At 39.8% G+C, this 27,082-nt stretch overlaps 1 protein-coding gene and 1 long non-coding RNA gene across 3 annotated transcripts in view; one reads left to right on the plus strand and one right to left on the minus strand.

Annotated features, from left to right (window-relative positions):
• Positions 1-27,054, plus strand: grapa (GRB2 related adaptor protein a). The gene is made up of 5 exons (XM_086055303.1): positions 1-314; positions 5,547-5,644; positions 6,523-6,642; positions 15,432-15,600; positions 20,938-27,054. Exons 1-5 carry the CDS (start codon positions 237-239, stop codon positions 21,121-21,123), a joined length of 651 nt encoding a protein of 216 aa, XP_085911429.1. The 5' UTR covers positions 1-236; the 3' UTR covers positions 21,124-27,054.
• Positions 6,142-27,082, minus strand: part of LOC147134690 (uncharacterized) — a 43,564-nt gene continuing 22,623 nt past the window's right edge. Inside the window, exons 3-4 of one of the 2 annotated variants that reach the window (XR_015090090.1) lie at positions 18,038-18,133; positions 6,142-7,685 (exon numbers count right to left, since the gene is read on the minus strand). This is a non-coding gene — a long non-coding RNA (uncharacterized LOC147134690). The remainder of the gene's footprint in view (positions 7,686-18,037; positions 18,134-27,082) is intronic. The other variant, XR_015090091.1, reaches the window with a different exon arrangement.

The raw sequence follows: 27,082 nt of genomic DNA on the forward strand, positions 1-27,082 counted from the left end.
TCATGGCAGTGTGTTGCTGAGCAGCAGCCAGTTGTGTTTCTCCTCTCTGAGCTCACGCTCTCTCTCATCCTTTGCTCTGCAGACAGACCAGGCACCATCTCCTCTTCTTTCCTTTTTTTGTGTGTGTGTGTGTGTGTGTTTTTTTTTAATTCCCCCATCATTCTGGAACACAAGTGGAAGTATTTGACTGTGTGGTTGTGTGTGTGAGCGTGTGTGTGTGCTCTGGGGTATTCAGTATGGAAGCAGTGGCACTGTATACGTTTCGTGCCACCGAGGGCGATGAACTCAGTTTCAACAAAGGAGAGTTGTTAAAGGTAAGGCAAAAAAAAATAAAAAAATAGTTTTATATCTGTGCATATATAAGTTGACAAATGTTTGCATTAAACAAGTATTTATATAAAGAAACTCCACAAACTTATCCTAGGTTTGATGATTAGGGAAGACATTGTGTCTTTTCATGTTATCACTCTTTTAAGAAGAGAATTCTAAGTGCATTTCTTGCACAGCTGTGTCACATCTTTCTAGATTTGTAACATGCCAGCTGTTCAAGGCTCATACAATTGTAAGAGACAAGAAGAGATCAAGCCGTTGGATTTGAAAGCCTAACGCTAGTGGGCAGAGGGCAATAAATCAAGATGACATGTTATCTTAAGTTTGGCACTTGCTAGATGAACTACTCTGCAAAACTCGCAAGCACTGATCCATACTTGCCACTTTATAAAGCAGCACTGCACAATTGAATGAGAGCCAAATGTGATGTGAATCGAAAACCTGAAAATCTTTGATGTCATAGCAGTGCCATCACTCAGCTGTGTCCCCTTGAAAAACACAAATCAATTGAAATGCATATATTTCAATAAAAATATTTAGTAAAATATTTATATTTCTGTTTTAAATGAGCAGGATGAATAAATACAACATACGTAATGATTAGTAAAGCTGTTTTGTTCATCTCTTTGATTTTGCGAGGCATTTCTCTTCTCAGGTGCACAAAACTCGACCTCCTGACTCTTTTTTCAAAATTTAACATGAGAAGTATCTCCTCTTCAATGCAACAGATAGGACCAAGGTGGGGGCTACATTCCATTGCCCCGAGCTAGCTGACTTGTCTAATCAACGACAATAAGACGTGAAGTTAGTTCCATGGTGGGCGGGTCCTCATATGTAAACAAGTCAAATTTCAGTAGTTGAGACAATTGGAGAGTATAATCATCAGTGACAGTGACTCACCCATCAAATGTGAGATTACGCAACCAAGTAAATGGTTTGTGAGTTAGCCTAACTTCTCAAAAATGTGTCTGTGAGCGAGAAGTTTGGAATTTTGCTATAGGCTACTGTAATGTGACAACTAATTTACATGGTAGCGCAGATTAGCTTTAGCTAACATCGCAATCATCTTCTGGAAGGAAGCTCATACAGTATTTCATTGAAGTTAACAAAATGGTGGTCTGGATGGGGGTAGGCGGATTTATGAATGGCAAAGTGTCCACTGCATGCGGCACATGCAGCTGGCATCTGCCTGTTTTCAGAATTCATTAGCTACATTGTTTTTATTTCTTGCTTTCTAACAGAAGCCTGAAGGGATTGTGCTAACACTGACAAGTATTTAGAACTGTTCATAATTCCCTTAAGGTCATATAGTTCCAGATGATGAAAAACAGCCTCAAAACATGATACTGCCACCATGCTTCACTGTTAAGTAGCCTCTTGTGTTCCTTTGGTGATGAACAGTATTGTGTCCGTGCCAAACATTGCTTTTGGAATTATTTTGGGGAGATTTCAAGGATGTTTTTGCAAAATGTAGCCGGGCGTGGATGTTTTTCTTTGTAAGATAAGGCTTATTCTTTGCTACCCTTTAGTCCATAGCCCAGACAGGAAATTGTTGCCCCATGTACTAAACAACCATTGCTGCAGCATCTTCAATGTTGCTTTTGATCTCTGAGCAGTCTTTTGTCGTCTTTTTGCTAATTTTGGAGAGATGTTCAGCTCTTGCTTCATCGAAGTAACTGCTATGCCACATTTTTCCACTCAATGACAGTCTTCACTGTGATTCATGGTATATTTGGTCCCTTGGAAATTATTTTCTACGCTTCTCCTGAATTTTGAACAATGACATCCCTCTGATGCTGTGAAAGCTATCTGTGGACTAGGGCTTGTGCTATTAGATGTCACTGCAAAAAATGTCCGGAAAGTCACACTACAACAGCTGAACTTTAGCGTTTTGCATAAGACAGCACCATTGGCTCAAAACAGGCACAGAGACTGAAAAAGAGGGCCCAAAGTATGCTAAAATTCTTGATCTTTGAGGTACTGTGTCTAATGTTTTCACAGACATCTTATTTACACAAATGAAAACTGTTTTGAATTGTTAAAACAAAAACAAAAAATAAAATTTGTCAATGACTCATGTTTTAGGGGAATGGTGTCACCGTTAACTTTAGCAAAACTGTTTTGCCTACATCAGTCAAAATAGGTCAGGTTCAAACATCGGTCAAATGCAACTAAATGAAAATTCCTTGTTGTCATTGCTGACTGTTATACTATGCTGTGAATGTGTTACTGTTTGTTCTTTTATAGTCGAAAATTGTCCCAGAAAAGCAGATTTGTTTTTGTGTTGGAGTTTGGCCATGTCCTGGTGTGCAGTGTGGTAAAGCATGAGTAAAGCATGAGTAAGGTAGGGAGGATAGTTGATTCACAATTTAAAAATATCCTTGTTAAGGGGGGAAAAGTTATGTTTCCCACTGCCAAGTCCGACACAAAGGCCCCAAAATAAAAATATATTTTTCTCCAAGTAGTAAAAGATAAAAGTGAAAATTGGCAAAGCAATCAGCTTTTGATTGTGAGGCAGGTCTCCAAATCAAAACCTCCTGTATGTTTTTCATTCCAACAATATCCCATGTGCTCAAATAAACATAGCAAATCGTCCACTTATTAATAACTGACCTGTTTTTCATTTTCACTAATGTGAGTATCTGAGTATGATCTTCTAGAGTAATAATTTGCTTTTAATTTGTGCATTTAAAGAATGCCATGTACTATTGGAATATTCATCATTAACATTTACCGGTAACAACTAAAATAAGCATTTTGGGGTCAGTGGAAATTTGTTAGAAAGCATGCTAGAAGGAGAGGAAATGAGTAATAATCTGACTAAACTCCCACTAACACCGTTTCTCTTGTAGCATCAAGGGGGTATTGAAGTTTGTATCCATTATAAAGGGCTTATGTCAAACTTAGGACTTTTGAGGAGTATTGTCCACTTTAGTCAAGGAGTTAGGACTTTTGAGGAGTATTGTACACGTTAGTCAAGGAGGTTAAGTTGTTGTTGTTGTTTTTTTTCCATGAATCGGGGTAAGAAAAATCATGTTTGCGCCTCAAATTGGTGGACGGAGAATTTTGTACGCATAGCATTTGTTGTACATTCATTAGCAAGGCAAAAACAAGTAAGGCACTCAATAAGGTGCAGAACTCAGCCAGGGTAGAAAGAGTGTGGTAAACAAATAATTCTTGTCAAAGAATAGCTCAAAACAAATATTTTTGTTACCATTGCTACAAGTATAAAAGTAGTTGTTGTTAAGTTGTTGTTCTGCCAAATTTCAAACATGGGTTACTGTATGAATCTCTGTCTCCTTACATCTGTCAATCTACCCATCAACCTCTCTACCTGTCTACACATCTGTCAGAAATCAATGGTGGATTTATATATTTTTATCATCCTTGTGAGTTTTCAATTCATGATTGGACACTTGCCCTAGACTTATTCACAAAACATGTCTCTTAAACTCTAACATTTTCTTGCTTGGAAATAAGAAGCAAAGCAAAAAGTACGCAGAGTGGGCGTTGCGGGTGAGGGGAGAAAACAAGATGGTTTTCTTCTTACACCTTTGTCTTTTCTTTTTTTTCTTAAAAAGCTTCACCTATCAGACATGAGGTCAAATGTTCAACAGCAATGCTGGCTGAGGGCAGCAGATCAATCTGCAGTATGTCAAAAGCTCGTCTAAATGCACATTTACAGTTTCATTAAAGGTGTTTGAATGGACTTGCCAAAGCCAGAAAGAATGAGCTTTTTGATGGACTTTTCTGACAACTCTGCTTCGGGACTTTCCCCATCGGGGTCGAGTTTGATGTTTGATCGAGAAACCATTTCACTTTCACTGATTAAACACGGAGGACGCTTGAGATGTCAAGAGAAAGAATGAAGAAGCGAAGCTCTTCTGTGTAGCTCACCCCCGATTTTCCCCCACAAAAGAGAAACAAGGAAACTTAGAGATCAGACTTACACTCAACTCAGGTCATAATATTTTATAGTGCAAGGAGCCATATTTGGTAGCATAAACATCTCACTATAAGAAAGAAGAACAGTATGACTTATCGCAGATAATCAGTGAAGTGCAGTAATGCCGTATTTACAATAAAAAATAAATAAGCAGGAAGAATATGCTACTATATTTATAACTGCTATAGCATTATAATTATTAAGGTGTTTACAAAATTTGAAAACAACAATCCATTAGTCTTGTAATAACTCACTGTGATTTGAAAATTGTTATTACAAGAATGTGGGCACAAACTACAACCTGACATGATTAGAAAGCCGCTTGTACTCTTATACAAACAAATTGATGTGAACTAAACTTCCATGATCGTGGTTATCATTTTATTTGACAAAAAACAACCTCGCACACAGAATATAACGGAGCAAGTCAAGTCCAAAATTTTATTTACAATAATATGCTCTATACGGCCCCACACGGTATTCTGATCAATATTAAGTATTAAAATTCACCCATTTTGTTCCAACTCAGGGGGGCTATTTTGCAGCTTACTGTCGACTTAGAATGACATCAAACTTCCCTAAGAGCTCGGTGAACATCACATGACCAAACCCAGAAAACAGATGGGCCGTGATTGGTCGGTCGTTACCTGAGCTACTGCGATGTCATTTTCAGTCAACAGACGTGACAAAATGCCTACATCCTGAGATGGATAAAAATGGGTGGATTTGGCTGCTTAATTCATATTCCATAAGCACAATATTAATCAGAATGCTGTGTTTAGACCAGTTGGGGTGCATAGAATACATTGTTAAGAAAATGTTTTGCTCAATGGCAAATGCCATCACTCTTGGCTACCTCATGTTATCACATACAACATACCATATTCATGCTGTATTTGCTATAACGTCGACATGTAAATGTTTCTTTCCATGTCAGTAAGCCTCATCGTTAAAACCGAAGATCTAGCATGAACACTCAAAATAAAAATTGACTAACTGAGATTGCGGATGGCTGGCAACCAGTGCACCTCGTAACTTGCCTTTTGTCCATCATAATCCGGCACAGGCTTCGGATCACTCGCAAGCCTAATAAGGACGAGCCTTGTGGAGAATTGATGGAAATAGAATGACTCCTCGTACTAAACAGATGACAGAGAGAAGAGGCCAGAAAATAAAGAATTGTTGGTAGTGACCTTTGACCCAAGAATTATAGCGTGTGTGGGCATCAAAATGGGCAAATATTTAATCTCTCTGTGTGACATGTCCCTAGATCACCAACATGGAGGATGATCCCAACTGGTACACAGCTGAGCTCCACAACAGAAAAGGCTTTGTGCCAAAGAACTATATCAACCTGCGGCCACACGCGTGAGTTCAGGCAGCACACGTACACAAATGTAAACACACGCTCACAGTACATGTACACACACACGGACGCATCGGTAAAGCAGCTAAATAGATTCCACACATCCAGCAATGGTTGAGCGTACCAACTCATTAGTGTGCATGCATGTGTGTGTGTGTGTGTGTGTGTGTACGCGTTCATGCGTGTGGGGGTGTGTGTGCGTCTGTGTGTCACAGCTCCAGGCATCTTCTGCTCTGGTTTGGACATCTGCATCCCAGCATAAGACAAACCCATCCTACTCATACGCTCACTTATGTAATCTCACACTTTGCAGTTGCAAGTGTGTGTGTGTGTAGTTGCTGGTACACACTGCATTTCCATCACTTTGTCTCACAACAGATGGGCTCCTAGTTTTTCAGCGACAGATGCTAAAGTGACAACATTACAGCAGACTCTTGTTGTCTTGTTAAAAGAACAACTCATTGCAGTTGGAGCTTCTGAGATGAAACATACAGGAGAAGACCTTTGCCAAAGAAATGTTTAGGTATAGGAATTAATGTTGCGTAACTGTACTTCTGTTTTACAACTGACAACTTTAAAAACAGCTTCCACAGAGTTGTTGTGTGCAATTTTAGCAACGGTGTTTTAAAATAACTTCAAAAAGATCATCATTTTTCTCCAGCCCGAACCTCCTTATGTATGGCAGCAGTGATCTGTGCTATTATGAGAATTCTTTTGAAATGCCATTCTCTTATAATGACAACAAGAACGTCAAAAGACAGCGCTTCAGGTTCATTTAATACCTTGCAAAGATTCTGTAAAACTCATGGCTAATGCAATAAAAAGCAATAAAATATCCACCACATTCTCCTTGCTTTCTGTTTTCCTTCCAAACCGTCAGGTGGTTTGCAGGTCGAATATCTCGCGGTGTGGCAGAAAGTCGACTGAGACACAGGGAATGCGGTGCATTTCTGGTCCGAGAAAGCGAAAGTGCTCCTGGGGAGTTTTCCATGTCGGTCAGGTAAGTTGAACTTTCATTAAAGTGGTAGTCAACTCTTTATTTATTTATTTATTTACTTATTTACTTACTAGTCTGAACACAGTAATTTGATTAATATTGTGTTTGTGCAATATGACTTAAGCAGGAAAATCCACCCGTTTTTATCCATCTCAAGCGGCGGCCATTTTGTCACTGGCTGTTGACTGAAAATGGCATCACAGTTTCACAGGGCTCTGGTAGCAACTAAGTACGGCTCACTTGATTTATGAGATTGGTCATGTGACATTCGCAAATTGAGCTGTAATTGGTTCTTAAGAAGAAGAAGAAGAAGACAAAGAAGGCGAAGATAAAGAAGAATACGAAGAAGAAGGATGAAGAAGAAGGAAGATGAAGAAGAAGAGTAGTCATGGCAACCAGCTTTCCTTTTCCACAACAAGGATTTAACCCATAGGTAAGCCATTTTAAACTAAAAAGAAAAACTTTCACATATTTAGTAGTTATTAAGCGGACGTTTCATCATCCTTTTGTGCTCTTCACAATTTCTGAACGCAGGCTATAATCAGCAGCTAGTGCTTCAGTTGTTTATTCTCCTTGACTGCCTGATGCACTGGGCTCTGGTACTCCGTTTTTTCGGGGGGCACTCTGAATAACCGAATGGCACATTTGAACAATGTTCTGAATTTCCGAACAGTCTTGAGTAGTGTGCTCTCAGTGTAGAAGTTAGATGTAAAACTTCAGCCACGACAACATTACATTTGCAATGGTAGAATACATCTATTGTGTGGATTTTCAACTGCATGATAGGATAAGTAGGCATAGGGGGAGAGTGTGAGGATGGATGGGGAATTACAGTAGGTGGAAAGTAAAAAGCAGGAAGCCCCTGGCCCGATGTGAGCTAATCTCATCCGGCACACGAGAGCATCTTGAGCTGCTGATGGCGCCGGTTGTTAGGCCAGTCAGGCGGTGACAGTCATGGATGCTTGTGATCTTGGCCCTGGGCTCAGAGGAGGTGCTAAATTGTGGAGCCTCGGGAGGTGGCTGGTTCTCCACCGACCTGAATAGAACTGAACATAAAAGTTGGATTTAATAAATATCTCTGTCTGCCTGTTTTGAGGCAAACAGAGACATTTTGGGCAGTTTGTAGCCATCTGCATGGCTCTCATTTGGATGGTGCAGTAGGCCCCGAAAATGGGTCAGGTGTGTGCGTGCTGACAGCTCCCATGTCAGGGAAGATGTTTTTGGTGACAGTAACTGTGAACACTTCACTCTCAGCAGTGCAACTTCACTCTCAACTCAGCTCAGTGCAGCTTTAACATCTAGCATAAAGAGCAGAATTATTTTCTCATGAGGAGTCAGTGAAGACAAAAAAAGATTTAAAGTGCTGGTGGAGCATATGAGCCTGTATTTTGGTGGACTTTTTCTTTGTTTAAAGCTTTTCATCATGTCTATGGTCAGTTTTTCATCAAGTATGATACTGTAAGCTATTTTAAAAAATATCAGGGACAGGGGCCCATGGGTATAATGGTGTTGTGTGTCATTTGTGTTGCAAAGCCGGACTAATTGCGCTAATCCAAAAGTAATTTTTAAAAGAAAATGTTTTTCCTTATTACCTTACTTTACCTTATTACTTTGAGTCCTTAAATTAATTAGAACACAGCAATGGAAGATATGAAACCGTAACGCAGCAGCTACTTTATTCATTCATTCCAATTTATGCAGAAGTCGTATACCAAGACAACATTTAGTCCACCAAAAATGTTACACGTTGATGTATTATATTGATCAAACACTTTTCTGATATCTGGAAATGCAATATTTATTCACCTGTTATCAAAGTGACCACGAATGAATTGCAGTCCTGTCAGCATAATTGGATGCACACTTATAGTTGATATGTGCATGTGTACATATTAAGCCTACATCCTTAACACCTGCATGCTGAGTAAAAGTGCGCGTCTATTACATCAACATTCGTAGGGAGCGACGCCATTTTGAATGGTGCTTCATTAACATGACCTCTGATATCGCTGACTCATGCTCCTGTAGGCTGTTTGGCTGTGAGAATCTTTGTCATCAGTCATCATTAGTGTCTTATCGGGGCTGTTAAAGGGAATGGGCACTTAAGGCTACGCTTATGTTACAGCTACATAATCTTTGCTCAAATACTGCGTGAGGAATTTAGCGTACCATGAATGTCAATTCCTTCGGGGTAATTTCACAATAATTGAGACTTTAGAGCCATCCATCCAACCGTTAAGGGGCACGGGGAGCTGCAGCATATTCCCGCAACTGACTTTGGGTGAAAGGCGGACTACACGCCCTGGACTGGTCACCAGTCAGTCACAGGGCATACAGAGACAGACAACCATTCATACTCACATTCAGATGGCACTGAGTCGGAACTGAAACACATGCTGCCTGCACTGCAGTCTTAAAAGTTGACTCGAGTCTTAATAAACCTGCAGTTAAATTACTGTATGCTAAACATGCTCAGATGAACAATAATATATAGCGCTTCTCCAAGCAATATTCATGTCTATCGCATCTATTTTCATTACAACAATATCACATTATTGTAGACTGAGCGAAGTGCTGTATCAAAAATGCTGCTTACAAGGTTTTGTGGGACACTCTCAGAGACATTAATTCGACAATATAGTTAGTTTTCAGTGACATGATGTATTAAAGGGTTAGAGGAATTAAAGGATGAAATTTACTTCATATAACTGGCACATTCAAGTTCGTAACAATCAGTTCAATCAGAGCTATGTCGCTAATACTGCAATATATAATAGGTATGGGCATTATTCCATAAACTCAGGGACAGGAAGAGGGGCACACAAATGGCTGTCTATAAAAGCAAGTTGTATTTATTTGAAACGGTAAAAATTCCCTTTGCTTTAAGAAATAATTTTTGCCAAGTAAATAATTTTTGCCAAGTAAAAAGCTTGGATTGTGCCCTTCCTTCCTAATAATGATCTGGACTGAAGTTGGCTTTTTTTTTGTCAGTTTGTTAGGCTATCCACAGCTCAGTGACAACATTTAAAAGCACAGCTCAATGTTCAAAAGCCAATTGGGAAAGCGAGAGAGAAAGATTAATGATAAGCAAAAGAACAAGCCGGGGAATAAAAGACCAAATGGCAGGCAGAACACGATAAATGACTCAGTGTTATATTTTTGTCGTCAGACCCAGACTCCTTTGGTTCCACCCAATCTCCCACTTGAGTATCATCTTTATTCTATACAGTGATACAATGAATCAATGTTTTGTTTTCATTCTCTTGTCTGGTGCTTGTTATGTACTATAGTGGTGCAAAACCGGGGTGCAACATCCTAACATTTCAATACATATATTGTATACAGTCTAAAAAAGGAATGGGAAAGAATCAAGAATGTAAAAAGTAAAAAGCAGCAGTCAAGACGAGACATTCTGAATCAGAATCACCTTTATTGGGCGAGTACGTAAAAGCATGCAAGGAATTGCAGGAGGATAATTTGTCTTTCCCTTTCTAATAGCCCACCTAGCTCAGCTACATTGTCTATTAACCTCCTTTTACTAAGGTTTGTTACTATATGTTGCCATTCATACAACAGGATTAAAAGAAAGGTATACAAACAACACAGCCTCTAAACAAATGATGAAATGTTATTTGCAAACACAGCTGGATAGTCCTCCCTGACATCATCATCCTATTCTCGCAGGATGGTTACAAAATCGACCACTGGCCAAGTCGGTGGGTGTGGCGTTCATTCGTTCCAGTTTAATCACAAAGACATAGCCGCGCATGCACCATTGCACATTGTCAACGATTAGGAAACAGAAGGTGAGATTAGAGAACGGGGCTGACAGCTCCAGAGAGGAAGTGAAAGCAGATTGAGGGAGGAAGTCGAGGGAAAGACGAGCAGGGCGACCTTCATGCTTCTCCGATTGTGCTGGCGTAGGGTAAAAGTTGCAAAAATAACTTGGCTGTCGGTGCCTCTCACCGCTTTCTATCTCCACATCTACAGTAGGTGGCTTTCCCATTGCCAGTCTGCTTCTCACTCGCGCTCTGTCTCAAGCCCTCCTCCCATTTTCTTTGTACAGAGAAAAAGAACATAATCTCTCGATCGCTGTGGGCCTTAATTACACTGGATAAAGAACACAAATGAGAGGGACGGAGAGAGCGCGATAGAGAGTGTGTCTGTATATATGTGTGAGTGTAAGTCTGTGTGCTTGTGTGTCCATCATGTTGTAATGTTAAGAGTTTATCAGCCAGAGTGTCCTACTTGACCTCTGGGCTGATTGTAATGATGACGGATGCATAATGAGTGGAAAGACTTAATGTAAGTGAAAGCACAAATGTATACTACTACATAGTATACATGAACTACTATTGATGCCAAATATGCATTTCGACAGGGAAAGTTGGGTTTAATGATTGTATTACTGTAGTTTAGAACAATATAGTTTACACAGTGCTTTAAGTGGGGAAAAAATAAATACTGTAAGTGCCGGTACTCCCCTTATTTGAATGTTGCCAGGTAAGTTAGGCATTGGCATTGGCTTTAAGCAGCGTGTTTGATTATACACTTTACCCCTGCTGAAGAATTTTCTTGATTAGAATTGAGATTTGAAAAGAGTCTAAAGCCATTCATTAAGTTACAACTCCAAGAAACATGATCTATGTATGACTTGCTCCCATTTGACCCAAAGTGACTAACATTTCATTTCAAATTGCAGTCTGACAAGATTTTTCAGGAATCTGTTCTTTGAGTACTGTAATTATTTTTCCGACAACTTTTAACTTGCTTACTCTGCACATTAGAAAGCATATGTGTATACTTTCGACTCCTTACTTAATCAAATAGGCTCGTTGCTTTAATCAACCTCCACAGATGACAACAGGATGTAATGAAGACAAATTGAAAGAGGCAAAGTCAGTTGCCATTAAGATCTTGATTGATCGAACGGGACTAAAAAGGCCGAAAAAAACACGGGCAGCAGCGACATGGAGGAGTATTTATCTATTTAAAAATATTTACGACGGTAACGGATTCGTAGAAGCAAGATATATCCCATCGGTGGCCTTATATAATATATATATATTTTATTTAAATACGCCCAAAAATTGTGAGGATTTTTTAATTTCATTTAAAAAACTGGTGAGAAACATTCAATACAAGTTTTCCACCAAAAACGTATAGTAGGAAAAACTCCAGAAAAAAAAAACTGGAATAAATCCAAAATATGAAAAAATCTGCGCGTACCGAACTGCGAATATGCAGCGGTAAGCTGTAGTTTTAAGTTGTAATAACACCAATCAGCACTAGTTGGCAGACATGCCGCTCAAAAATTGTTGAGGAACATTCAATTAATGTTTTCCACCAAAAACATATATTAGGAAAAACTCCAGACAAAATCAGGAAAAAATCCAAAATGTGAAAAAATCTGCGCGTACCGAACTGCGAATATGCAGCGGTAAGCTGTAGTTTTAAGTTGCAATAACACCAATCAGCACTAGTTGGCAGACATGCCTTAGTTGTGCTTACACTGCCTTATTAGAACGTGAGTACAGGCCTAGATTTTGAATGATATGCAGGACAGTCAGAGCACCTCATCAGTATGAAGCATATAAGTCAGTTTATTTTTGTGAAAAAAAATTATAAAATGAGTTCTTGCACTCAATGTTGGTTTCTTGTTCAGCTTCAGTTCTTTGTTTTGTGTCGGCCTTTGAATGGTAATTATTATGATGAATGAATTATTAAGAGAGCTCTTTACTCTTGAAAAATAATTACAGAATGTAGTTCTTTTGCTGTCTGCTTCAAACCCTTTTGTTGTTGGGATAGGATAGTGGCTCTTCTATTTATGCATGGAAAAATGTATTATCAAAATGAAATATATTAAGAAAATATTTTTGCCATACGTGGTCCTATGCCCCTCCCCCCAGACAAGCCCCAACCCCACCCCCATTAGCACTGACGAAAAATCGCCGCCCCCACCAGCATTTACAGCAAGTTGCCCACCCCTTCTCGAAGGGCAGAGGAGTGTCAGCTCCCAAAATTGACCGGTAGGGTGCAGCAAAGGGCACCAGACGTCATCATGTGCTGACGAAGATGAGCTGCACAGAATTTCTCAGCATGATGAGTGTTGCTTTCGTGGGTTAGTGGAGGAATGGAGTCGAGTCAGAAGGGCTCGAGGAAACACGTTGGGAGTCACAACATTAGAACTGTGATAAATAGTCAGTAACTGAATAAATTTATGATTATAGAAATCTAACTCAATTGCTTATAAGGCGGATTAGTTCATGTTAAAAAAGTGCAACTAGAAAATGTAATTCCCTCAGAAATTGTGAGTATATGCTAAGATATATTTTACCAAGCAGCAATCACAAAGATAAATGAGTATTGACAACTAAGAGCACATAACAGAATGGAATGTGCAGTGGTCCATCCATGCATGTCCTGTGCTGCAAGCATCATAGGTGATGACATCAGAGCAGTTTGCGTGACATTTGAAAATGTGAATGTTCGTGAATGTGTGCCGCTCAGCATTTACACCATGAAACTTAAATACACTCAAAACATACCCAGAAGCATTCTCATGACTTTTAGAGTGAGTGAGGTGGAGATGAAAAGAAAGGGGAGATTTAGTGTTATATAGGCCGAGGGAGTCAAACAGGGCTGAGTGAATGCCATCCAGCCACCAAGGAGTCACTTGTGCTGGTTCATGAAGTTTCGCGTCTGAGTAGAGAAGGAATTCAGCTTGAAACAAACTGGCCATCACTTGTGCGGTCCCATCAGACCTTGTGACAGATTGGTGAGGTCAAACCTCACACGTCAATGTGAGCTCACACGTGGGTTATGAAACTAAAAAAGTTCTCTCTCTCTCAAAGCACATAATGCCTCTGAAAAAGCATTAGTGATTTTCTGAAATATAGTACAACAGACGTTAGCCATCATTAAATGTAAACATCACACCCTCCTACTCAGTGATAATTTGAGGATTATGGGGGTGTTGAGCTGACTTCCGTTGTACGCTACAGGCGGTTGTATAACAGTAATGATCATGGTGAGATGTTCCGATTTCTAAAGATAAACTCCTAAGTTACTTAGCAACCGCCACAGGGAGCAGGTAGGAAGTGTCGGCAAGGAGAAAAATGGAGGGAAAAAATTCATTGCCGCATACTCATTTTCTTAAAGAAACTAATTTAATTGCATACACATGTTATCAAAAAAGAAATATGCCCAATATTAATTTGACTAGAATGTGTTAATTTCGGCTTTTCGGTTTTGGTACTTAAATCCAGCCCATCTACAGACCACAGACTTAAAGCGGAAGTCAACCCAAATATATTTTTTTCAAGAGCCCATCAGGCTCACTAGTTCAAACATGCCATTCTGATTAATTCAATGTTTGTGGAATATGAGATAAGCAGCAAAATCCACTCATTTTTAGCCATCTCCGTGGGCGGCCATTTTCTCTTCTGTCGACTGAAAATGACATCATCAATAACAATCGCGGCTCAGTTGTTTTTTGAAGCTGAGCCATATTTGGTCATTATCTGAGCACTGAGCAACGTGATGTCATTTTCAGTTGACAGCAAGTGACAAAATGGCCGCCATCTGACATGGAAAAAAATCGCTAATATGCTCAGCCTGCTTAACTCTTAAGACCCTGATACACCAAAACGACGTTCACCAACAGTGACAGACGCTTACCCCCTGTGGCATCCGGCCGGCTGTCGGCACGTCGCGCTGGCAAAGCACCGCAACGACAGACAGCGACGCTGACCATTAAAGTACCTTCTGCGCATGCATAAGATGTAATACCCTTCCATACCATCGGCGGCGGTAGTCACCATTTCTCTTGGTTAGAAAACTCCAACCGGAAAGATGTTGGCCGAGGGCTGATTATAACAACGTAAACAATGCATTCGGCTCTATTCTTCGCTCACGATGAACTCCCACGCGAAGTAAACCCTCACGTTCTTGACACGGTATTGTGAAATACTTACATTGTCAACCCTCGCTCTTGTACTTGTAAGAAAATTAAGGCAGCGGAGGCGTGCTCACTGTTCTTCCACCTATGTCAATTCACGTTGGTGCTCCGCGCGCTGATTTGCTAGCTAACAGCCAATCATAGTGACCAAACGTCACGACCGGCGACGCCGATTCAACATGCGTAAACGCCCCCAAGACGCTTACAGACGGGTTACGACACTACGACGGTGGCCACTACACTAATCAGACGGCGCTTAAAGACGCAACGACACTTAACGACCTCCGATGTCGGTTTGGTGTATCAGGGCCTTTATTCCGCAAACACAATATAAATCAGAATGCCATGTTTCGACGAGTTATTGTCAAGAATTTTTAGGGATAGACTTCCTCTTTAAGGGGCGGCACATGAAATGCATGATGGCTCCTCAGTGACGTTGTGAATGATGAAACTCACTGTTCACACAAATGAGCATCCCATTCGACATTACCGCCTTTAATGACTCAGTGACATCAAAATGTTGGGTGACTTGTTGGTCCCTGCTTGCTATTATTGTTTCCAGACAGAACATGACTCATTTTGTAAGTTAGATAGTGACCTACTTTCAATTGATATTTTCCAAGTAAACTATTAATCATTAGTTACTTGAGAAAATCTTAATACATTTCTGTGATAGTAGTAGGACAAAGGAAAGTGTCCTGAGTGGTGAAATGACAGCAAAACATATACACACGAATAATTAAGATAAAAACAAGAAAACAGATTTCAATATTTGTACAGTACTTATACTGTACATAATTGTTGTTTGATGATTGTTTTTTGTGTTTGACAGTTATGGGGACCACGTCCAACACTTCAAGGTGCTGCAGGATCGCTGCAGTCAGTACTACGTGTGGGACGAGCTTTTCTCCTCCCTGAACGAGCTTGTGGAGTTCTATCATAGCAACAGCATCGCTAAGGAGAGGACAGTCTTTCTCAGAGACCCCGAACACTTTGCAAGAGTGAGCACGTGACCTCTATTTTTAACATTTTTTCTTTTTTGCATACGTTTTCCTAAAAAAGAATAAAAAAACAAAATACGCACGGCCAGTTTCACATTTTTACCCTTACCGTTGCCATCACCATTTCATCATCATCAATATCCTACAGAAATCTCCCTTCACTGTTGTGTCGCTCTTTAATAAATATTTTGTTCAATTTGATAGAATGTACTGGCCACGATGGCCATTTCTGGTTGACATGGTCACAGAGGTATTAATTTAACAATATGTTTAATATTGTAGCATATATCATATACTGAGAGCAGTTTCTAATATTGTTGATGAACTTTTTTTTTAATTTTCAAAAAGGTGTGGCAGGTAGAACATGCAAAATCCCACGTGTCCTTCGTTTGTGTGTTTCCATTTATTCTGTCATGTCACATTCAATGTGTCAGCCACGCCATTATCAGAACACATCTGTCCCATGTGTGGTTACTGGTTATTTGTCTTCCATCTGCCATCCAAGCAAATGTGTGTACTGTTCATATTTCTCACATGATTCCATTTGACCAATAATCGACATCATAGAACAAGTTGATCACAGTGACGTGGAAGTGAATAAATACACCCCTTAAATAAATTCAAATATAATGATAATGATGTCGCCATGCGCTCTTATGATGTTATTGTGAAGTCATTTTTTAAGTATGTTACGTGTTCCTAGGTGTGGCAAGGGACTGCATTTGATCCCACATGCTGTTAAGGTTAAAAGAGTTAATAGGGTGAGAGAGTGCTAATGGTTTGCTCGTCGTTTCAATTTAGGAAACTGGAGAGCACACCATAAATCCGGAAAGTGATGATGTTGTTTAGGAACAGAGCATATTTTGGGACTAATGTAATCACATATGCACGTTTCTCTCAGTCAGATTTTTTTTAATGAAAATGTACAGTCAAATGGCAAAACTATCCTAGTGACAAAAGTAAACAAGGTTTGATGACGTTCACTGTTAACACCTTCAAATCAAGGTCGGCAGGGTGGAGTTTGTACGTAATCCGCACTCGTACGACACAACCATCTGGATTGACGGGTTGCTGTGGTAGCAAAGTTTCAATCATGTGTCAATCATCCAAATAAGGTAGTCTCATGCAACACACCTCAGTTCTGGAAGCACCCTTGTTTATACCACGGAAACCTTAATGATAATGTGATTAACATAAATCAACGTTGGTCGTCTGAAAAATAAACAGCATTTTAAACAGGCATCAATAGGGGAGATTTTTCTAGTTGTGTTTTTTATTTTTATTTTATTGTCTTACGCTCCTCTCATGTAGCTAATTCAGGCGATAAACTAAGATAGACAATCTATTTACAGTACCTACTAAAATCAACACAACGGCTAACAACACCCACTCAACCATGTTTCCCAGCATCTCTAGTTTCCTGCCTGTATTTAAATGTTAAATATTCATGCAACAAAAGGTCGTCTCCTATGTCCTTGCACATGACATGCCTTTACGTTCTTGATGAATACACACATTAACACTACTAGCACCTTTTTGGGGGGTGGATAACCAAGCAGCATTCATTACATGCTTGGCACGCAGATCTTCCTACACAGTCGCATCACACGTCAGTCTCGAATCCGAGCTGCGCTGCACTCAACAGAACATTAAACATTGATCAGTTCACGCTCAATTCAATCTCTTAGTGTTGCAAAACTAGTCATCATGGTTATAGATGATCACAATATATCCCAGACACTTATGGTATCCTGTTTCAATGCCTTTTCGTCTTGTTACTGACGCGTTACCCGCTGCCCTGTTGTTATCATGTCAAGCTACATAGCTCATGACACTGTCTGCTGATCTGCCATCAGCAGACCAAATCAGGGTGTAGCGTACCAAACTGTGTCTTCAGAGCATGAAAGAAACATCTATAAATAGTCCTATGTTGCAGTTGAAGCATCTGCCTACTAAGATACTGGTAGGTAGGCTAAAGGCTAAAGCGCCATGCTTTCCTAAATTGAAACAATAGCTGCCTCTCCTCATTAGGTCTTTGCAGTTTATTAACATGTTCATGTCTCTGTCTTAATTGTAATTGTTAAAATAGGCACCAAATTCTTGTTATTTTACAGGAACTAAACCTTCCAATAAAGCTCTAATGAAAGCAAGTTAATTTCTAGTACTGATCGACTATTGTGCATGTGCCAAAACAAGAAACATGTTTTTCAGGTCTCACGAGAGAGGTTGTGAGAATAAACCATCACATAAAATGATTATTTAACGCGGGGACTTAATGTGAACTTTTAACCCAACCTGGATGTATATTAGGAGTGCGAAACACTGTATGACAGGATGGCATAAGAGAAAAAAATCTGGTGGTCTAAAACAAATTAAGCACATTATGCATCTTTGTCACAACACCCAACAATCTAGTAAAATATAAGATTGTGTTCACCGTATTTCCTTTCTTTCAAAAATCAAGGTCGTCTCATTCAGGTAAACCAGTCATCATGCTTCCCCAAACACTGCGAGGCCAATCAATTTTGCCGGTCTGTTAAGATAAAATATTAGAAAAAAAATAGAATGTTAGACAAAAGATTGTAGTTTTCTGTTATCATGGCAACAGATTGAAGGTCTACATGGGCTAAAATTGTGAGGTGCGACAGTGTTGATATTTGACTTCCGGCTCGCTCGGAGGAAATGCAATACGATATTAACGATTACATAATATGTTAAACAATTCATTCAGCTTTGTTTTGGCCCAAACTGGGTCAGTTTCACAGATGTAAACAAAGTCTGGTGTGACTTTCGAGAAAGTCACTCTTGAGTCACAGTGCGTTTTGTGTCATCTTCTTTCCAAACTAATTCCACATCAGCTCATTACACGGCGCAAGATCACTTCTTATCTCATCATGGCAGGATGGCAAATGTTTTTTTCTTCTCACTTCTCTCACCCACCACCGCGCTCACCCCTCCACCCACATATCGCTAATATCCTCAGCCTCTAAGCGTACACTTGTAACAGAAAGTCTGTTCGTGCTAAACTTCCATCTCCTGTTTGACATCATTTGACACAGTGTCGGGGGCCCACGCAGTATTGTCTAGGATTTTTTTTGTCTCGCATAAGTGTATAGTACAAAGCTGTTGTCCCTTGACGTTAGGGAGCAATTTGTTCCACTGTCAGTACAGTATGCAGTGTTATATTACCTAATACATAATTGTATTTCTCCTTAATTATTGCTCCTTGCAAGCTTGCACAGGGACAATAAAGCACGGCTGTTCACACATTGCATCAAACTGCAAAAATTTATAGAAGCAGTGCGATTTCTGAGGCCTTTGAGAAGTCAAACAGAAAATTAAAAAAAATGAAAGCCAATTTAAATACAGTAGCTATATGAAAGAAGCACTTATTGATTGTAAATTTCGCCATTTTTCCTTGGGGCATGCGAGTCAGTAATTTTCCAAACGATGCAGTCATTCTCTGTTTCAACTTTGTTGGTCTGCATTGAGGAAATGTATGGAGACATCATTTTTCTTGTTGGGGCAGATGTGTATTCGTGTTTTACATCTATTTCCCTCAGTGGGAGTGCAACTGACAGCAAAGAGAGGTCATTGAGATTCAAAATGCGCTACTTTAAAATAGTCACTTTTCTCCAGCTTACTGGTTTTACTTTGCAGGCCTGCAGAGATCAGAGGAGGCTGACGGCCAGGAATAAAGTAAACTCGACTTGTTTTTGTTCACTAAAAGAAAAACACAGTGGGACAGAAAGCGATGGGGCACATTTTATTGAAGGCAGTCTTATTTTTAGTGTATAGGTGTGTGATCTTATCTCAGCATCGCACACATGCCTCTGCACTCAGCGTTTGGCTAGCTGTGCCTTCTCTCTGTTTTGCCATTTCTTTTCTGTGCGAGTGGCTCTCCACTGATAAAAGCTATGTGCTGTCAAAAAAAGAACAAAGCCTATGTTTTTTTTAAATAACCTCCTAGAAAGTGTAGTAGCAAGCCATTGAATTTTCACAAAATATATCATTTGTTCAACAAAATGCTTTTATCAACTACATTGCATGCAACCACGATGTAAATATGAAGCACCGTCATTCTCCGCTATTCCATCTTCCTTGCCTCACAGGTCCAATCATTTATTATTTAACACGGGATGCAGGACGAAGAATAAGCACCAAATGTCCCGACAAATATAGAACTGAAATTAACCCACTGTAACGCTCACTGGACAAGACTTTAGGTACAATATAATAATGCTCAGTTTTGTGTGTTGTGTCTCATATTATTAGTATCTAGGTGTGCCTAAACTCATCTTTTGTTTTTCCTTAATTTCAAATTAGTTTACTAATCACTGCCGGAAATAAAACCCATTTGAGTCAAAAGTGTCACCTGTTTATTTCAATCTCGTCTACATAGCTCACAGTGATCTGCTTGTCTAAACATATTACGGCCCCCACACAGACTGATGCCCAACAAGAATACATCAGTCAGTCCAGAGAGTTATTAGTCATCACTGAATATTTACTTGAATGTTGCCCTGGTTCTATGTTGCCGTGTTGGTCGAACTCCCTCTGTTGTTGAGTTATTTGACTTGATGAGCATGGGGTTGTTTAGGACTTTAGAATTGTCTTTTGAGCTGGCGTCTATTTTCTTTTTATTAAAGTTGAAGTCAACCCAAAAATCTTCTTTATAATAATATGCTCTATGCAGCCTCATTAGTATAAACTTGATATCATTGTGTTTGCAGAATACGAATTAAGCAGCAAAATCCACTCGTCTTCATCTATCTCAGGGGGCGTCCATTTTGTAACTTGTCGACTGAAAATGACATCACAGTTGCTCAGGGATCAGATAAAGACCAATCATGGCTCATCTCCAGAAAACAGGTGAGCCATGATTGGTCATTACGTGAGTCCTGAGCAACTGCGATGTCATTCACAGTTGACAGCAAGTGACAAAATGCCCCCCCCACCCCCCCCTGAGATGGCTAAAATCGGTTGGATTTTGCTGCTTAACTCATATTCCACAGAAACAATAAATCACAATGCCGTGTTTAGACTAGTGGGGCGCATAGGACATAATATTGTCAAAACAATTTGGGGTTGACTTCCTCTTCAAACAATGGTACTTATATGAATATGTATAGAGGATGGCCGGTGGGCTAAATCATCGTCGACAACGATACATGTCTGGTTGAATCTCTGTGACATGCCTAAAATACATACTACTATATAACATATAGGTGTGCCAATATGCAGAAGCCATATTTATTGAGTGTTTAATACCAATCTTTCTTTCTTTCTCCTTCCGCTTGTTACTTCCTGCTCCATCTTTCTCGTGCTCTTTGGCAGCGTCCTCACCACGCCCACGCTCTCTTCGACTTCAACCCTCACCACCCCTCACAGCTACGCTTCCTGCGGGGTGACGTCATCGAGCTCATTGACTGCTCCGACTCACTGCGCTGGAGGGGCCGTTGCCATGGACACGTGGGCTACTTTCCCCCGGAGTATGTCCAGCCTGTTTACCACTGCCAGTGAGCCCACACACAAATGTGGGCCTCCTCGTCCACTCCACGTCACTTCCACCGCTCCGCTGCTCTTGGCTACCAGTTATCTTTGGAGCAGATGGCATGCCGATTGATGAGTGATGCAATCATTTTTAAAAAAAAATCCCGTTTACCACTTCCTGGACCAAATGTCTGCCTAATCAGCTGTGACTGGCACAACATCCCCAGCCCGCATTCTCCAAATATCTAGAAATATACATCAAGTGGCACCATTCATGGTGGAAAACTCACAATCGAATATTTGCAGGCCTAATATTAATAATTTGGATTTGTGGAATTTAAACATAAGGATGATACAACAATGTTATTCGAGGAACCTGCAGATGACTCAGCCCACCCACTCATCAATTTGTTGTCAAGTTGAGAGATACAAGTGTCATTGTGTTTTGAATATTTGGACCAAGCGGTCTGAAAATAGACAGCAGACTTCTATATGGACAAGGTTGTGGGTTTCCGTGTATACAGTATTGGCCGTGCACAAATGAAAATGTGAATGCATGCATGTGCGTGTGTATGCGTGTGCGTGTGCGTGGGAGTGTTTGGTGTGATGATGTAAATGCCCTTTACTCTGTGGACCATGCCACTGCCATATTAGTATAATTTTGTACACAAACGAATGCACTGGTTGAAGATTTTGATCCTAACGTTAACCACTTTGACCTAATGCCAAAACATACCATTTCGGCATTGTGCATCCACAATGTCTGTGGAGAGCAGTGGCACTGTTAATACTGATAAAAGTTATATAATTTTTAACTTCATGCACAATTTCTCCCTAAATACCTGAAGAGCACATTTCATCGTATGACAGTGGCCTGTCAATAGGTCATTGAAAAGACTCCACTTTGCTTGACTAAATACAGTGAATCCTTCCTATTATATGAACACCAACAGCGAATACATTCACATGTAATGGACACCTTCCAAAAGTATTTAAATTGCCCGTATTAATGGTTTAAACCCAAAATATACTCCAAATACATCATAAAAACACAAATTACTACTTTGTTACTAGCCATTTATTACTTTTTGGACTAAGTGATACATACATATACTCTCTTTTTTGAGTTGTTAGCCATTACCAGTTGATCAGCTGTTAATTTTCACCACACCTAATAGCGATCTGGACTGTTCTCTTCATCATCTTGAGAAATTTGAGAAGAGCCTCGCCTGCCGGTCAGACTTCTACTAGAACCTTCCAGCACACTGCTGTTCGTTTTCAAGCCGTCCCGCTATCAGCGGTTGGCTAGCCCCAGCTAAACATCCACTTATACGGCCTCTTGAGAGGAGCAGGGTATTTCTTCAAGAATTTCAGAAAGAGCACAAAAATATGTCAATCACAGTGACTAGGTGAATTTGTCAGTTATGTAGATTCTACAGAAAAATTGTGGATTAACCATCTGGGTTCACTGTAATCTCTTTGAACTGTTAATCAGAAATAGAAATAACAAATTCAGAGTGTTTATTGTGTGAAGGCGAAGGCCTTCACTCATATGTTATTCGGATACTTTATTATTATTCCGCCTTATTCCTCCCACTTTTTTGGCGTGCATATCCTTCCACATTTTTCACCCGATTCACTTCATTCAAGCTTCAAAACATTCAGAATATTCATGCCTTCCGGGGAAGTCTTTTTTTTTGTTTCACAAATTTTCAAATGTTTCACAATTTCATGTTTTTCAACCCCCCAAAAAACATTCATTTCCATTGGCACATTCGACATTTCACATTTACACCATTCCAATTTGAAATTCACAAGATTCAACTCATTCGACTCACATTGGTAAAGCTTTTCAACACACCCACAATTCCTACTTCCCAAAAATTCAACTTATTCACCCTTAAAAAAGCCACAAAAAATTCACCATTCATTCCCAATTGCAGATTCAACATTTCACTTTTTCATCATTCCAATTTGAAATTCATTACATTCAGCTCATTCAACTCACATTCAGGTTTTCAAAAAAAAAACAAATTCCTACATCCCACACATTCAACACATTCACCCTTATGAAACCCACAAAAATCAACTATTCACCATTCATTTCCATTGGCACATTTAACTTTTCACATTTACACCATTCCAATTTGAAATTCACAACATTCAGCTCATTCAACTCATATTAAGCTTTTCAACACACCCAAAATTTCTACTTCCCACACATTCAAATCATTCACCCTTACAAAACCCACAAAAAAATCAAATACTCACCATTCATTTCCATTGGTACAGGCAACTTTTCACATTTACAACATTCCAATTTGAAATTCACAACATTCAGCTCATTCAACTCACATTAAGATTTTCAACACACACAAATGTCTTACTTCCCACACATTCAACTCATTCACCTTTAAAAAAACGACACATATTCCAGTATTCACTAGACTGGACTAGACTGGGGTTATTGGGCAGGGACATTAGCTAGACTGGGGATACTCACCCCGAGGTCTCCCCAGTGCGGCGGCCATCTTGGGCAGGAATATTAGCTACAACCATGATTCTCCCCCCTCAGCCAGCCCCAGTAAGGCAGCCATCTTGGAGAGGGACATTAGCTACAGCTAGCATTCTGGCCCATTGGCCTCCCTTGGTGTGGCGGCCATATTGTTCAAAAGTATTGGAACGTCCAGAATTACCATCCCCAGGTGTACCTAATGAAGCGGCCATGTTGTTCAAAAGTATTGGGACACCCTGATTTTTCATCCCCAGGTGTCCCTAATGAAGCGGCCATGTTCAAAAGTATTGGGACACCCCGACTTTTCATTCCCAGGTGTCCCTAATGAAGCGGCCATATTGTTCAAAAGTATTGGGACACCCTGATTTTTCATCTCCATGTGTGCCTAATGAAGCGGGCAAGCTGTTCAAAAGTATTGGGACACGCAGATTTCTCATCCCCAGGTGTCCCTAATGAAGCGGCCATGTTGTTCAAAAGTATTGGGACACCCTGATTTTTCATCCCCAGGTGTGCCTAATGAAGCGGCCATGTTGTTCAAAAGTATTGGGACACCCAGAATTCTCATACCCAGGTGTGCCCAATGAAGCAGCCATGGTGTTCAAAAATATTGGGACACCCAGAATTCTCATCCCCAGGTGTGCCCAATGAAGCAGCCATGTTGTTCAAAAGTATTGGGACACCCCGATTTTTCATCCCCAGGTGTCCCTAATGAAGCGGCCATATTGTTCAAAAGTATTGGGACACCCCGATTTTTCATCCCCAGGTTCCTTCCTTCCCGTGATTCCTTGTTTCCTTCCTTACTTGCTTCCTAGTGTCCTTTCTTCCTCATTTCTTCGCCTCATCCTTTCCTTCCTACTATTTCGTATTCTTACTTTTTTTTTTCTTGCTTGTTTTCCTTGCTATCTTGGTTCCTTGCTTCCTCCCTTCCTTTGACTCCATGATTCTTTGTTTTCCTTCTTTTTTTCCCCTGACTTCCTTCTGTCATTGTTTCCTTCCTTTTCTTGTTCCCTTCTGATTTTTTTCAAGGTCATTCAACTTCTACTTCATTTCAACGCATTCCACAGTTTCCATTCAGCTTCCTTCTCCTTCACACGCAATTTCTCCAGAAATTGCATGCTCTAGTTTGTATATAATGTTCTATTTAAAGTAATCTATTATATTCCAACTAAAATTGAGCATTGTATATGTTTTCTGTCACAGCAACTAGCTAGAGAGAGTCACAGTTATTATATGACTAATGTGAGTCATTTGAATAAAGTGATCAACGTTTCTCTTTTCACCTGAAGGTTGAACATTACTATTGTATTATAGCTGAACTGATACAATAACAAAACAAAGTGGGGTAGGCGCTTACAGATTTTTAACATTTTACATGTTTTATAAAAATGTGACACTCCACACGTGACGGGAAATAATACAGCAAGTAGGTGCTTATTGTTCTTATTCTATGGTTTACTAGAGAAGACCAACAAACCGAGCGAGATAAAACAGAAGTTGACACAATTATCGCTAGGCATATTCCCTGTTTAAGATGAGTGGTCAAGCTTATTTGACTGAGTACTTTTAAGTTGTAGAAGGAAGTCATGCCATTACAGGATGTAAATTGTATAAAAGGCTGTTTTTAAAATAGGCACACAAAGCCCAATGTTGACTTTTGTGGATGCACATTTATAACGGGACAGAACAAGAGGATGAAAGAGGCTGGCAATTTAATTTGCCCACACTGATTACTAAGATGCAGCTGTGGATGACGTGGGACCAAAGCAACGGAGCATGTGGCTGTGACACAAGAAGGGCGGGGCCATGTTGAGAAGACCAGGTGGAAGTAGCACTGCTCCAAAATAACAAGACACATACAGAAACATTGAATACATGATGTAATATAAATAGCTAATAGCTTCTCTGATAAATTTAAAGACAAGAAAGACAAGTTGCTATTGGAGCAAACTAAATCTTAGGATTTTATTTATTTACTTTATTGAACAAAAAGTATATTTAATGTTAATTTAGTTTCGAGAAAAAAATAAGCATTTTAAATCTGCATTCTGAATGAGCTATTTGTGTCATCCAACTACTATTTAACTGATTTAATTGCACCACATAAATGCTTAAGTGTCTGTACTGCCAACAGAGAAGAGACTAGCTATCGCAGTGAACTCTGGGACTTGTAATAGCAGTAGTAGTAAGTTGTTGAGCAAGATTTCTTGCATGAACTGAGGTCTGAACTCTGAAGTTTTGTGCAATTCGAGATCATATTTTCCCAGAAAATTTGGGTAAAATCTAAACTTGTCACAGGACATTACATTGAACTCTTCCACTCTTTTGTGCGTCAATGTATTTTGCACTTATTGGTACCATAAATACTGTAATATTCTATTGTATTGCAGTCAGCAACCTGATGTTTTAGTATCACACATACACAGAGAGTCAGACACACACACAATGCATGCCACTTCGAATGATAACGCGGTTGTCAGTTGACTGGTGTTATGTGAAGAATGTGGTGCTGTTTCTCTCACCAAGATGTCAGATTTCAACTGGAGTAGGAAATTAGGTCACATGCAGAAATTCCCTTCGGCTGCATCTCTTCAGATCAATTCATTTTCTGTCTTTCACTTCCTCTTTGTTTGTTTTTTTACTTTACAGTACTCAAGAACGATGATACTGATATTCGTTAGGAGTTTGAATGCATTTATGAGTCAAAGGTGTGACAAGAATAGCTGCGATTTCATTTGTGCTTTCAAATGAATTTTGCTGGGTCACTTCAAAGCACGAGACAACAAATGCTCTTTCTGTTTCGTATTTGTGTCACACACAAGATGGGAGTTCGGTGTTTAGTACTTCATTGCTGACATCACCACAAAGCAACACACAGAAGAACCCATGACACATGGCAAAATGTTAATTAAAGCATATAGTTAAATGGGGCTGCAGTGTAAGAGAAACTAATGCGGAAGAGAAGTAAAAAAGATGGGAATGCAGGGCACAATAGATCACTGATCATTCTGGGGATGTGAAGCCAAATACGACAAAATATTTTAAACCAGTTGGACTGAGCCTGGAGCGGTCTAATGACAGGAATAATACCAGCAGGCGGCACATGTCTTGCTTTTCAGCAGTCATATGAATACTTGAAATGTTCAAACAATAAATCAAAGGTGAGATCGACAGCTTAGTTCAGGGGGGCGGCCATTTTGTCACTTATGGCAACTGAATAGAATATATTCTTGTAAAGAAATGTTTGGGTTTGACTTCCACTTTAAGCAGGGTACACGCATATCGATAACTAGGCCTGATTTGATCCCTGGTTGTCAACCAGGCTGTCCTTAAGTTCTTTGTTGGATTTACTCAGACAACATGGAAGGTGTAAAAAGACACATTTTATTGTTGTAAACAATCCTTACAATGGTGAAATACACAGCTAAATAAACAGAGTCAGCCTCCTATGGTTTTGTTTGGCCTTCTTTTTTATAC

Source organism: Filicampus tigris, chromosome 16 (assembly GCF_054856515.1).
Source record: "Filicampus tigris isolate MCC_2025a chromosome 16, RoL_Ftig_1.0, whole genome shotgun sequence".
In the NCBI taxonomy this organism is placed as follows: Eukaryota; Metazoa; Chordata; class Actinopteri; order Syngnathiformes; family Syngnathidae; genus Filicampus; species Filicampus tigris.